The 14,303-nt window shown below is 34.2% G+C and overlaps 1 protein-coding gene across 1 annotated transcript; it reads right to left on the bottom strand.

Annotated features, from left to right (window-relative positions):
- Window positions 1-6,891: 6,891 nt before the first annotated feature.
- Window positions 6,892-14,286, bottom strand: LOC131954177 (cytochrome c oxidase subunit 5A, mitochondrial). The gene is made up of 5 exons (XM_059317717.1): window positions 14,128-14,286; window positions 10,085-10,215; window positions 9,901-10,005; window positions 8,945-9,098; window positions 6,892-7,096 (listed from the first exon to the last, which is right to left on the bottom strand). The coding sequence occupies exons 1-4, from the start codon at window positions 14,201-14,203 to the stop codon at window positions 8,952-8,954; spliced, it is 459 nt and encodes a 152-aa protein (XP_059173700.1). The 5' UTR covers window positions 14,204-14,286; the 3' UTR covers window positions 6,892-7,096; window positions 8,945-8,951.
- Between the last annotated feature and the right edge of the window lie 17 nt (window positions 14,287-14,303).

Raw genomic sequence — 14,303 nt, 5'->3', positions numbered from 1 at the left:
ATAAGCAGAAAAACGCGCATTAATGTGTGTTTTCCTGCGTTTCATGTATGTAACTATGTGGCAACATAAACAATCCACATTGCTTTGTTGACAAAGGTCGGCGGTTGGATTGTATTAAATACCCGTGGCGTCGGTATGTCAGGTGTCAAGCGGTTCGGCACTTCGTGCTGTCACCCCCCCCCCCCCCCCAAGAAACAAAGTATATATATATATATATATATATATATATATATATATATATATATATATATATATATATATATATATATGTTACGGTCAAAGCCCGAAGTGCGGCCAAAGCGCGGATTGGCCGGCCAATCCGCGCATTGGCCGGCTCTCTTGGCCAAAGCCCGAAAAACTTAGCACTAAGATCGTATTTCGAACATTGGCCGGCCAATGCGCGCACTGGCCGGGACGTGCTGGCCAGAGTCCGAAGCGCTAAAACTTGACAGCGTATTTTGTACATTGGCCGGCCAATGCGCTCACTGGCCGGGATGTCCTGGCCAATGTTCTATCTAGACTAAGTTGTGATCGCATTTTCATTATTCTGGGTGCGTTTTCATTGAGAGTAACGTATTGTTTAGCTCTTGTTTGTATAGCATTCTATATGCAAGTCGACATGGATCAAAAGGGCAGTCAGACCATGAGACAGACATAGCAGATGGCTGTCAAAAGAAAAAAATGTAAATCCATGTTAGTTTCCATATATGGGCTCTCAATAAAATAGTTACTGAGGAAGATCTTGAGAACATTGAACAAGAAATGGAGGTTGCCATAAATGCAACGACATCCTCAGCTAACACATCTACTGCCGTGGCGGAACGCCCAGACCAGTTGCGTGACAATAATGTGTTCAACAGATTCTATATAGTTTGTGAAAAACATTGTAGTTCAGCTCATTCTTTTGGATCCTGTGGCAACGATGTCCATGCTATTTGTGGAATACCCAATGAAGCAGACGAAGGGTACGGAGGGAACATTACCTGCAGATTGTGTCACAACAAACAAGATATCATGGAACACAGATCAGCAGCTCATATTGGCTTGCAAACTCAAGGTGCTAAGATGCTTAAAACATCAAATACAAAATTTAAAGATAGTGAAGTGGGTGACAATGTACGCATCCGTTTTCCAGATGTTGACAGAGGTCACGGTGATCCCCGAAGCGTGATTGCAGTTGTCATGAGCGTAGAGGGCGGTTTCTACAAATTAGGAACGGAACATGGTGTTCTAAAACAAATGTATGCTAGAAGTGAGTTTTCAATTCTTCACGAAAAACTGCTCTTATTGTCGTCAGTTGGCACTGAGGAGAATTCACAATCAATGACTGGGGTCCAAGGCTACACTCGCTGCAATTGCACAACTAAGTGCACAACAAATCGCTGCAAGTGTAAAAATAACAAGCTGCTATATAATTCTAAATGCCATAAAAGTTCAACTTATTGTAACAAATGATGATATTAATTGAGACAATAGTACAATAAAAAATTTGAATGTTTCTGTCATTTACTTTAATTAATAATCAATAAAGACTTAATTTCATGATCCTTACGGCATAAAAAAAAAACAAAATCTGCTTATGATCTTCTAATTCGGACTTTGGCCGGTCGTCCCTAACCAGATGATCTTCTAATTAAGACCTTGGCCGGTCCACCATGGCCAGTCTGCGGATTGGCCGGCCAAAGGCCGAAATCAAGCAAAGCTTCGGACTTTGACCGACCTATGGGAGGCGATATTGGCCAATGCGCGGAATGGCCGGCCAATCCTAGCATTGGCCGACTTCGGGCTTTGACCGTAACATATATATATATATATATATATATATATATATATATATATATATATATATATATATATATATATATATATATATATATATATATATATATATATATATATATATATATATATATGACACGGTCAAAGCCCGAAGTCGGCCAATGCGCGGATTGGCCAATATCGCCTCCCATTGACCGGTCAAAGTCCGAAACTTTGCTTGATTTCGGCATTTGGCCGGCCAGTCCGCGGATTGGCCATGGTGGACCGGCCAAAGTCTTAATTAGAAGATCATCTGGCTAGGGACGACCGGCCAAAGTCCGAATTAGAAGATCATGAGCAGATTTTTTTATGCCGTAAGGATCATTTATTGATTATTAATTAAAGTAAATGACAGAAATTTTCAATTTTTTTTATTGTACTATAGTATCAATCAATCAATATTATCATTTGTTACAAGTTGAACTTTTATGGCATTTAGAATTACATAGTAGCTTGTTATTTTTACACTTGCAGCGATATGTTGTGCGCTTGGTTGTGCAAGTGCAGCGAGTGTAGCCTTGGCCCCCAGTCAATGATTGTGAAGATGCGATGGTTCGTACTGATTTTTCCTCAGTGCCAACTGACGACAATAAGAGCAGTTTTTCGTGAAGAATTGAAAACTCACTTCTAGCATATAGTTGTTTTAGAACACAATGGTCCGTTCCTAATTTGTAGAAACCGCCCTCGACGCTCATGACAACTGCAATCACGCTTCGGGGATCACCGCGACCTCTGTCAACATCTGATTCGTACATTGTGACCCACATCAGCATCTTTAAATTTTGTATTTGATGTTTTAAGCATCTTAGCACCTTGAGTTTGCAAGCTAGTATGAGCTGCTGACCTGTGTTCCATGATGTCTTGTTTGTTGTGACATAATCTGCAGGTGATATTTCCTCCGTAACCTTCGTCTGCTTCATTGGGTATTCCACACATAGCATGGACATCGTTGCCACAGGATCCACAAGAATGAGCTGCACTACAATGTTTTTCACAAACTATATAGAATCTGTTGGCCACATTATTGTCACGCAACTGGTCTGGACGTTCCGCCACGGCAGCAGATGTCTTAGCTGAGGAAGTCGTTGCATATATGGCAACCTCCATTTCTTGTTCAATGTTCTCAAGATCTGGTTTCTGACGCCCACGCCATCTCAAGTCGCTTGAACACTATTGTTCAACTTACAAAACGCGGCAAAGTCTTCTGAACGTTCCGTCTTGTTGCACGTGGTCGGTGACGCCGACTGTCTTTGATTTTATTCTTTGATGATTATCCATCATGGAGGAGGCTGTCACATACAGTTGTAGCCCATATATGGAAACTAACATAAAACCCCCACCATAAAAAAATATAATTTATATAGAAAATGTGTACTTTTACAATGTCGGTCCCGGAGAATTTTATTCGCCCCTGCAAAAATTCAAGTGCCCCGCCCCCGGAAAAGTCTGAAAGGAACACTGCGCGAGTAAGGTTTATCGGCCAAAAGCCGGTCTATTATAGAAGTAGGGCTTTATCCCTACCCGAAGAGATGCATGAATGAAACTCCACGCAAACCACTTAAGATTAGGTACATTAATTAGGGCGTAATGTCAGTGTTTTTATTATAGAGTATCGATGACGTCATTTCTTTTGAGGGGGCGGATTAGACGTTCGTACAGGGGGGGGCGGCGGCTTTGGGGGGTCGTCCATAAATGACGTCACTCGTAGGGGGGGGGGGGTGTCGGTAATTTTGTGACTATGTGTGATGAGGGGGTTCAGATGGTGCGATGTCACACTTTTGCTTTATATTTATAGACAAGAAATGTTAGAAAACTAATTTTAGACGTTATTTAGCGTTTTAGATAAGTTTTAATAAATTATAATAGGAATTGATTAAAATACTCTATGTTGACATATTTCAGACAAGATTTTGGAAAAATATCGATGTTTAAAAAAAATTCAACTACAATTTTGAGGGGGGGTTGTAGGCTGAGGTGTAACGTCATTTTAGGGGGGGTGGGTGGGAAGAGGCTCTGGCTTTTTGTGACGTGTGACGGAGGGGGGGGGGGGGGGTAAAAAAATCGTCAAAAAAAAAGCGTGACGTCATTTATAAATGATCCCTTGTCCCTACCTGAGGAGATGCATGAAAGAAACTCTTCACGCTAACCACTTTCAAGATTAGACAAGATTGCCTTTTTAATCAAATGTGTACTCGAGAATAAATGACATGTCATATTAGTGTGTACTTTCCCCGGGCTTTAGAAAATTTCCTTGTGTTTTCTCTTTAGTACAAGCTTTAGATACATAGACAGCAAAACTATTGTTATAGATATTTTATAAACCTATATTTAGGTAGTCCAAACTGGCGAAAAAGTGCGTTTTAGGGTCAGTTTTTGCTGTTTTCAAAAAAAAAATTTCACTACTTCTAGTTGTCCTATAAGAATAAAAATTATATGTCAATAAAGTTTAAGTCTTTATCTGTCGTAATCTGGTATTTTTATATCTGTAACACATGTCTGAATGTGTTTTATATTTGTTTGAAAAGTATCAGTTACGTCAACAAATTTCACCGTTTTGCGTGTACCGATCGACCCCACACTGTTTTATTTGGTCGCGGCTTCGCGACGAAGCATCGTAGAAGCATAATCTTAATGTCATTTTAAAGATCGAATTCTAGGCTGTCATTTGATGTATAAATTGAAAAAAATAACTTATTTATTCCATTTAAAAAATACAGATTTTAAACTTTAAATGACGATATATACACGGAAACAAACTAATTCTGTTTCAATTTTTACACCGATGTAAAGTTCAGTTTTATAACTACTTTGTGTTGTAAATTCAAGTATTTCTGATTTACGGTCGCGAAGCCGTACCCCCAATAAACATATAACCCTCGAGTCGACTTTCAGCCCCGAGTAAGTTGCTCGCCGAACGGTTTTAAAGGTTGACGACCGATGATGCTAAACGGATTTTACCCTTGCTAGAGCCTTCAAACAAGTTGTAAGTATCATTTTTAAAGTTTCATTTCCATTTTAATAAATGAATTTTAAGTTTGAATGTCAGTTTGGTTTAATTAGTACACGTTATTAATGCAAATTTGAACGCTTCAAGTCCACGGTTTTAGCGTGTGAACTACGCTTGTACACAGGGTGTGTTTAGACGTGAAGCTATTTAATTCAGGACATTCTAGGGACTTAAAATATGGATGCACTTAACTATTAGATGCTAGTGTTTACTAATTCTTTAAAATCTATTGACTGGGATCAATGATAGGGTCGTATTACTACAGTTTATCTGGACTATCACGTCAAAATTATGAATCGACAAATTCAAAATGGCCACCAGACTATCTTGGTTACTATGTGGACGAACTCAATTATTTACAGGGAACGAAGGTTAAATACTTATAAAATATTAATGAAACACAAAAGAAATGTATAATTATAATAACTATACATTTTTATCGATTTATTTAAAACAAAAGACACTAAATTTTAAGGACTAATGTGATTAATTTTTTTATTTTCTGTTGTGCACTCTGATTCTGATTCCCCTGCTGAATAATGTGAAATGGTCTGCGCCAGTCTCCTTAATAAAATGTACCAGATCAATTTTTAGATGGTTGTGCAATTTATTAAGATTGTACATGTTGTGACTTAGTTTTAAATGTTATATTAGTTGTAAGTGTAAGTAGTACTAGTAGTATTTCTCATTATTTATTTATTTTATATGCATATAATAGTAACAATGAAGGACAGTTAAGTTGTCCTATAGGATGTTGAGAACCACAGTATGGCATCTTCATCATTGGATATCTCAACCATTGTGGGACAAGCAACGATAATTTCAAATTTCATTCAGTAGAATTACTCTTAAAAATATATATAAAAAATATAAATTACTTTTAACAAAAAGGTGTTTTCAGGCTTTTTCATATGTTTCCAGTTATAGTCATAGGACAAATAGTAGGCCTACACAATAGGCTAGTAGTAAATTTAATTATATTTTATTAATCACTAAATCAATTGTTCGTTCCATAGCTGGAGACATTTACGGTGGCCTATCCAGAACTTTCCTTACAAGGGAAGGGAAGAAGGCCAAGACCCCACTCCCCCCTACAATTCCCAAAACATATTACTTACTCTTGATGCTCCACAAGATCAAGGTTGAGGGAAACAAGACGTACAAAGATGTTCCCCCAAAACTGTTCCCCCAAAGCAGTTATCAGGTTTGAAAGGAAACCAAAGCATGTGGCATCACGTCTTTATTAAACTACATTACATTACATTTACTCTACTAAATTTTGATTCTGTTTCTCCTGCACTAGATAACTGTGGTATTTTTTAAAATAATATTTTAACTCATGTGATTTTTGAAAATAATTAACACATTTTTCCACGTCGATGTTACCAACACAATAATTTTAGAGTTATTCCAAAGCAAAAAAAAAAAAAAATTGAATTTTTTTTTTTTATGAAAATAAAAGTGACCAAAACGCGTTATTGTCATTTTCAATTATTTTTTTACCTTAGAAAGACTCATTTTAGATAACTGAAAAAAATTGGGCATATATATTACAAACTTTGCAGCAACTTTACCAATTTCCACACTTCTATGTTATTTAGTTTAAAAAATATGGGTTCTCAAAAATGGCACTTTTTGAAAATCAGTTTTTTACCAAATTTTGCTTTTTTAAAAATCGCATAACTTTTTTATTTATTGAGATATTTTTATAAAATTTGTGGCATAGACCTTACAATTAAAAGTTCTTTCATGACATACTCACTCCAGAAGTCTGCAATCAATAGTTAATTTCAGTTTGGACTACCTACTATATTACTATGTATATAGAATACAGACTAAATTTAACTCAAGGGTAAAATGAGGAAACATTAAAGTTCATCGTAGATATAACGAATTTAAACTTTCTCACATAGTGAAAATTGTCAAGGGAAGAAAAAAATGAATGTGTCAATTCAAATAATTCAAGCCAAGACCATTTTGAGACAGGACATTCAATATATGTAAATGTAACACACTTTATTTCAAACTGCCCATCCACAACATTGCACATCCTTACAACACCAATAGCAAATTTAATAGAAATTTAATAAGTAAATAACAACCAAGTATAACTGGACAAATACAAATTTAGAACATGTTGAAACACTAAATTTAAATAGTTTAATTTTGGAAATAAGCACACAATGAATGTTTTGAAGTTCGTTCTTTGTCAGAGACCATGAAACACTAGCTTGCTTGATAAATCTGTCATTAAGGAACTTCTTGTTCAACCTAAGGTCCAAAAAGAATTTTTGACATTACATTACAAAAACATACATCATTAGTGTTTTAAACGTATATAAAGCAATATAAAAAAACAATGTCATAAGACTGACTTTGCTGAATTATAATAACTAATTTTATTGACTTATTAGAGGACAAATATTCAAATAACAACCTCAAAAAACTTATTTATAAATCCACAAAAAATGGTGCAAAAAAAAAAAATATATATAAAAAATGTCAGGTCTTGAAATGATGGTTCTTTACCAAATAGCAAATCATTAAGATCTGCAGCTGAGTTTACAAATAGCAGGTAAACACATGATTCAGTTAATGAAAACATGATTTTAAAACTAATGCACTGAGATACAGATGTTGCTGCCTTCTTTTTTAAAAAAACATGCAAACATGCCTCCCACGAAGCAAAAATATTCTTTATACCCTCATTGGATAAAAACTGAGAGGAAACGCCTAGTTCATTTCTGTTCTCGAGAAGCATAGGGTTTTGATGTAGATGCCAATATACATGATTTGTGGCTTCTTTTTAAAAACTCAAGCTGTGAAAAACAGGCTTCTCATTTTAAACTCGCAGGAAGTGCTAAGCCCAGTTGAAATAATAATCATTAAAAAAGTTTTAAAAAACCCACGTTTTCTGATTGAACTAAAAAGTAGAAAATAAATGCTATAGGCCCTACATCACAATAATGCAAGCGATCACTCTACTATAAGCGAGCAAAAACGTGGGGCGCCGAAGTAAAAGTTATATTACTATTGATTAGATAATACTATTGACTTTTTATTAGGGAGCTTGTAGAGAGTCAACAGTATTAGAAACTGTAAGAAAATCACGGCGCCCCACGTTTTTGCTCGCTTATAGTAGAGTGATCGCTTGCATTATTGTGATGTAGGGCCTATAGCATTTATTTTCTACTTTTTAGTTCAATCAGAAAACGTGGGTTTTTTAAAACTTTTTTAATGATTATTATTTTCTACTTTTTAGTCTTTGTCTGTTTGTTTGCATTAAAATCTTGCTATCGATTTTATCTTTTCACTTTTTTTGGGTAAACGAAGACAACTCGTAAAAAGACAACTCGTAAAAAGACAACTCGTAAAAAACACGTTGTTTGAATACGTTACTGACTAGAACACATAGATTTGAACCCGTGTCGAGTGGGATAGCAATCGTGTGCCCAACCACTCGACCATATCGTCTCCCCCAAACAGGCCTACCTCCTGTAACTTTAAACTCGGTTCAAGCTAAATTCTCTGCCCCTAAGCCTGTGGCGACATGTGATCGTTCGCTTCACTGCGCGCGAGGTACGCGTCGCTGGTTTTTTTTTGTAATGGCTAGCAGAGGAGAATTATATATATAGATTATATAGCGGTCTAAAATGCTCAATAAAATGTTTCCATTGATCAATTTAGTAATAATAACAATTGAATATTCAATGGTCATCCAAAAGAAAGCTTCCCTGAAAATTTCAGCGCGCTAGCTAACTGGGAAGTGCCAGAAATTTCGATCGCAAGATTGGATTGGAAAGACAAACAAATAAACAAATAAACACACAGAGAAAGCAAGTTAAAGAAAACGTGGGAAAATGGTTGAGCGCAGGTCTTGCAACCCTGCCATGTAAAAAAATCACAAAACTACAGAAAATATAGCACCCAACATAGATGAGGTTCCTCTGAAGAGGTAGAAGAGCCCTTTATATGGACTCAACTAAAGAGCTGCCGAAAACAATTCTTTCCCTTATTTCAAATTCCATGGGAACTTCTTTGCCTACCCCCAATAACCTTTGGGCATATTATTAAAGTACAATTTAATGTGAGAACATTCCTTTAATGTGCTTAACAAACCTGTTAACTACATGTCATATACACTTTTCAGTGCAAGCTCAGGTTTGTCATATCCCATCTCCTCTGGTGTAAGAATTCCAAGCTCATCAAGGGTAGGCTTGATTTCTTTCAACAGCCATGGCCAAATAACTTTCTTTTGGCTGCCACACTTCCACTAAAATTTAAATGTCAAAAATATAAGTACGAGTGGTTTAGTTAAGCATTAAGTTTTTTTTATTATTTCAGATAATGTTTTAAATTACTCTTAATATCATTACTTAGGGTGTTTGATTCATTAAGCCCTGGAAAAACAAACCAAACAGGTGGTAATTAGAAAATGTAGGCCAACATAAATTAATATTTACTTAATAAAAGGAACCATTAAAGAACAACTTAAAAGGATATTAGTTACAAAAATATATATAGTAAGACATAACTATTTTAATAACCCCAAAAATATTCTAAAAACATCAAGCCACGCAAGCAGTTTTTATGACCAACTTTTTTTTCCTAATCTATTATTATTAACAGCTTAAGAAAATGTTTATTAATTTTATAATTTTTAGTACATTTAAAAAATTCTTGACCTTAGAATGTCTAATCAATTCATTTAGAATTCAACTCAGCCATCTTACCTTTCTCGTATACGAAATATTGTAATTGTGCAAGAGGTTTTACCAATCGACGTTTTACACCCCCCTGAGTAGTTTTGCAATTTTGTTTGTATGTATCAACTTTTCAGTGATTTCCAGTAACTGGAATTTATTCTACTTAAAATTTTTTCAAAAGCCTATAACTTGAGTACTGTATCAGACAGATAAATGAAATTCCATATGTAAGTAAAAGATCTAATTCGCTGCCTTCCTGTCAAATTTTGGGTCGACAGGAAGTAGTAATTTATGCTATTTCCGTTTTCTCCAAAAATGCATGTGAATTAATAAATTCCCAACAATATTCTGCACTATTATATCCAATACCTGAATTGATTCCAAGTACCTTACAGCAAGTGCATAATCATTTAGACGACGGCAAGCTTTCATAGCAGATATTATAATACGTGGTTCAGGGACAAGATCTTCTCCCTAAAAAAAGAAATACAAGAAATAATCTAGGTCTATGTGAAAAAAATGTAGTTTGTTAATTACAATTAGCAGCACTTACCGTCAGGTCATTCATAGCTTTTCTTATTTCCCACCCATCAATATCTGGGCGATCAAAGTATTTTACATATCTGTTGTCGAATTCCTCCTCAGTTTCATGACGACCATGACTTTGTCTAAGGGCTGTAGCAGCTATGACAACAAAAGTTAAGTGTAACTAAAGAGTAGATATTCTTGCTAAATCTAAAATTTACTTAATTTTCAATTTAAACATGACCACTGAATAATAGACAACCATATTTGATCAATTAGGCACTAATTTTGAGGTCTTTAGCTCATATATGACTAAATTACTCAATGGAAACCACCAAGTTGATGAGAATCCTTACAACTGTTTGTTTAACATGGATCTTTTAAATTTTGCAATCAAAGCAACTGAAGAAAATAAAAATTAAAACTTTAGCCGAAAAATAATTCAAGAATTCAGAACTTGAAAATTTATTTTCATCAAGCATAGGCTTCACTTTCATAAGACAAATAGTGATTGTTTGTATGGGAATCCTGTGATCGATAGTTATTTTTTCAAAACAAAACTTTGCAGCAGACAAAGTTTTTAATAAATTAATGCTATTTTTAAACCACATAACCAAGTTCTGCCATTTTTGTTTACATTTTGTTGATAAAATTCATGCTAGCCAATGGAATAGCAGGATGTCATTGTTTATGTTGACATTACCAAAAAAAAAACCAAATTGCTTTTGCCTTTTCTCAATTTGTGTTTCATATAAAAAATACTAAAATGTCAAATATATCCACTTTTTTATAGGCTTAAAAAACCAAATAGTCAGAATTTTATAACCATAATAATTTTAATCACACAGCATGATTTTAACAATATTTTAAGGGGGTTAAAAAATAGAAAAGGTTTTCCTATTGCTCTAGGTGAAGTCTTTTGATAAAGTTTCAAAAAGAGGTGACATGCGATGGTTTAGGGGAGGTGAAATTATAACAGTTCAGTGGCGTGATAATTAAACCGTCTGTAATGTAAACAGAAGATCAAAGGTTGGAAGTATTTTTACACAGTTGTCTGTTGATCAACCACATATTCAGGAATATAATTCATATGGGAGGGGTAGATAAAAGTGACCAATTAATTAATAAATATAATGTTCTTAGAAAGACCAAAAAGTTTTGGAAAACTTCATTTCATTGATATTTCTAGGGTTAATAGTTACATTTTATTTCAAAAAAACGGAGAAAGACCAACCCTGATCTTGTGGAACTTGCTATTCCAAAAAGATAGTTATAATTAGCAAAAATGGATACATTTCAAGAAATACCCTCAGCTATTACAGTTAAACTTAAAGCTCAAGTTAAAAAAGTTAAAGCTAGCCATAGTATTGTTCCAGAATTTAGTTGCACTAGACGTAATTGTAAATTATGTTATCAAACTTTACGGATAGAGAGAAAGGTCAGCACTAGGTGTCGCACCTGTGATACATTTCTATGTTTCCACAGAAAGAATAACTTTGTCAAATTTTCATCAGTCTTCTTAAACCATGTTTCATTTTTTTTTGTTATCTATAACCTCATCTTAATAAACAATATTAACAATTTCTTTCCATATTCCAACAAATTTTTTTTTTTAATTTTCACTTATCTCCCCTTACACAGGTCTTGTTACTGTTTATTGCATAATTATTTCAGTTTTATACAAAGAAATGATGTATCTATCCAATAAACATTACCTTGGTTCATTATAGAGCTAGGCTTTTTTTTTCTTCTTGTTTTTATGTCATCTGTAATAATGGCACACTTTATGCCGTCTTAAGTGTTGAGCTAGGCCCGCGTTTAACACGGTAAGCCGATCAAGTCAGTAAATAAATGTATTAGGTCTATATTTAGATCAATAAGAGGTTGATCTGTACTGCATTTCAATTTTAAATTATTGAGCTCTAAGCACGTGCTAATTATCATAGAGTTTCACTCTAACTCTAATGCCTTGGGTAAGACAAAGAATGTAATTAGGTCACTAGCGCATTTTATAAACCGTCATTAACATATTTAAATACAGAGGTCACTCATTTGTAACAACCCAGTACTACACGGGACAGAATATTGAAGCCATTTTGGAAAGTGCTTACTAAACAAGGCTAATATAAACATTGAAATGGAAAGTAGACGAACCAAACGGCCATAAACTATTACTGAAAAGTTTTAATACAATTGTTTAAAAACAGGTACATGAATGAAATTTTGAAACATCTTTGTAACTTTCAAAACATAAATCTTCCTTATATGTCAAATAATTACTAAAATTTAATGAGGGACCTTCTTTTACTTACCTAAAGCGATAGATTACCATTTGACAGTATTACTCGCTAACCCGGAGACGTGGCCGGTTGCTAACAACAATATGGCATACAGATCGGATGCATGACTTCCGACAATTTTTCGTCTTAGATCCAGTGACATTCTTAGAATTACTGTTTAAAATGTTTACCACGAGCAAAATAGCTGAGTTTTTCGCGTTATAAAAACAAACCATAGGTGTCAGATCTAAATATGCCAGAAAAGCATTTTAAAATTTGGTTTGGACAATGGAAGCTACATTCAAAAGTTGGTTTGATTAAAATTAATAGAACTTTTAAAATAATGGAGTAGGTACAAAAATGAGCGAGAAAGTAAAGCATTAATAGTTTTATCAATCTACGAAAAAAGAAATAAAATATTGTGAGCTGTTCTTTTTATAAGACTGGCGTTCATATCACAACCAAATTTTATAAACCATGTGACCGCTATTTGGCTCATTACTAGTGAGGTATTCTGGTGCATAGCCAATTAAAAAGTCGAACCGGTTCGTGGTTTGCTGTGGCTTCAGACGTAAGTTGAGTTGTCATTGAGGTGTGTCGTGTCATGGTAGTGAGTGACTATAAATATTAAATTAAGTAATTTAGTTTAAAAATGAACTAAAAACTTCAAAATTAGCGCCTAATGGATTAAATATGGATGTCTATCTATCATTCAGTAGTCATGTTTAATTTCAAATTTGGGTAAATTCTAGATTTAGTAGGCTAAGAAAAACTATTAGGCAATCTATCGTTTTGGGTATGCCCGCGACTAGTAATGTGAAAAACAGGTGACTCCTTAAATTTTAATAATTATTTCACATTTTGAGGAGGATTTATGTTTTTTAAAATACAAAAATGTTTTCTTGTTTCATTTATGTACCTGTTTTTAAACAATTGAATTAAAACTTTTCCGTAATAAATGAAGACTAGCGATGTTTCCAACAGATGCATCATGCAATCATGCTCATTTACTATAGCAGTCATCTTGTTTAAGTTTTATTTTTATAAGCTTATAGCGCAAGATTCAGGGGGAAGCCACTCTATTTTACAAATGGCTGCTGTTTATATAGCAAATCTTGCTCTCAGACAAAGCTGTTTAAAGTTAATTTCTGGCCTATTTCGATATATTTAGCCATTGATTTAGGTTTATTATTCATTTATTTATAATATTTGACACAAACATATGACAATATACTTCTATTAAAAGCCTTGACAATGAGGTAACGTTTTCATACATTAATAGCCGCAGAGATTTTACGTACCCAAAACGATAGATTACCAACTATTTTATTAAAATCTCACTTTACAACAGCCTACTTAAAATTAATTTTAAAATTTTTATTACTTCTTTGGGTAAAATTAAGCACATTTTTACTTATAGTAAAAAAAAAAAAAAAGTAAATTCTGTTTTAATGAAAGTCACAGGTCATGTTTTTCCTTCTGTCTAGTAACTAGTTCAGTGAGTGGAGGGTCAGGGTGCAACAGGCTGACCTGACTTTGGAAATTTTTGCAGTAAAAGGGCCTAATGACTTTGCACAGAAAGTTAAAATATGCTAAATTGGCTTAGTTTACTAGTGTGCTAGCTATTATTTATACTTTTTTAAATTAAAAAAATCATTTTGAAATTTTCATCAAAATGCCTAGTTTTTTCTAGCTAGAAAATCACGTAAATTTTAGATTTAGTGAGAAAATCTTCTAAGTTTAGATCTAATTAAAAAAACAGTAGGTTTTGAATTATTATTAGACACCTTACCACCGGTCTGTACTTTCAAGCATTGTCTGGTAGCATGACTAAGAGAGGAAGAAACTCTTAATGCAGTTCTAAACATTTTCAAGAAGTGTTTGACCCTGACGTCCTCCTTTCTTTTACCGGAAAAAGAAACGAGTTTCAACTTTTGTTCTAGGCAGGCACTGTATTTCTAAAATTAT

The sequence above is a fragment of the Physella acuta genome, unplaced genomic scaffold (assembly GCF_028476545.2).
Source record: "Physella acuta isolate Inbredline_101_S28 unplaced genomic scaffold, ASM2847654v3 ptg000078l, whole genome shotgun sequence".
Taxonomy (NCBI): Eukaryota; Metazoa; Mollusca; class Gastropoda; family Physidae; genus Physella; species Physella acuta.
Note: the sequence above shows the minus strand (reverse complement) of the source record. Positions and strands in the feature narration are given on the sequence as shown.

What these genes read in the sequence shown, in the direction of transcription:
- LOC131954177 (XM_059317717.1), bottom strand. Translation starts at nt 14,203, where the DNA reads ATGTTTAGAACTGCATTAAGAGTTTCTTCCTCTCTTAGTCATGCTACC. An exon ending in AAGCTATGAATGACCTGACG is followed by an intron (nt 10,006 to 10,084) that starts GTAAGTGCTGCT and finishes TTCTTTTTTTAG; the next exon opens with GGAGAAGATCTTGTCCCTGA. An exon ending in GGTACTTGGAATCAATTCAG is followed by an intron (nt 9,099 to 9,900) that starts GTATTGGATATA and finishes TTTAAATTTTAG; the next exon opens with TGGAAGTGTGGCAGCCAAAA.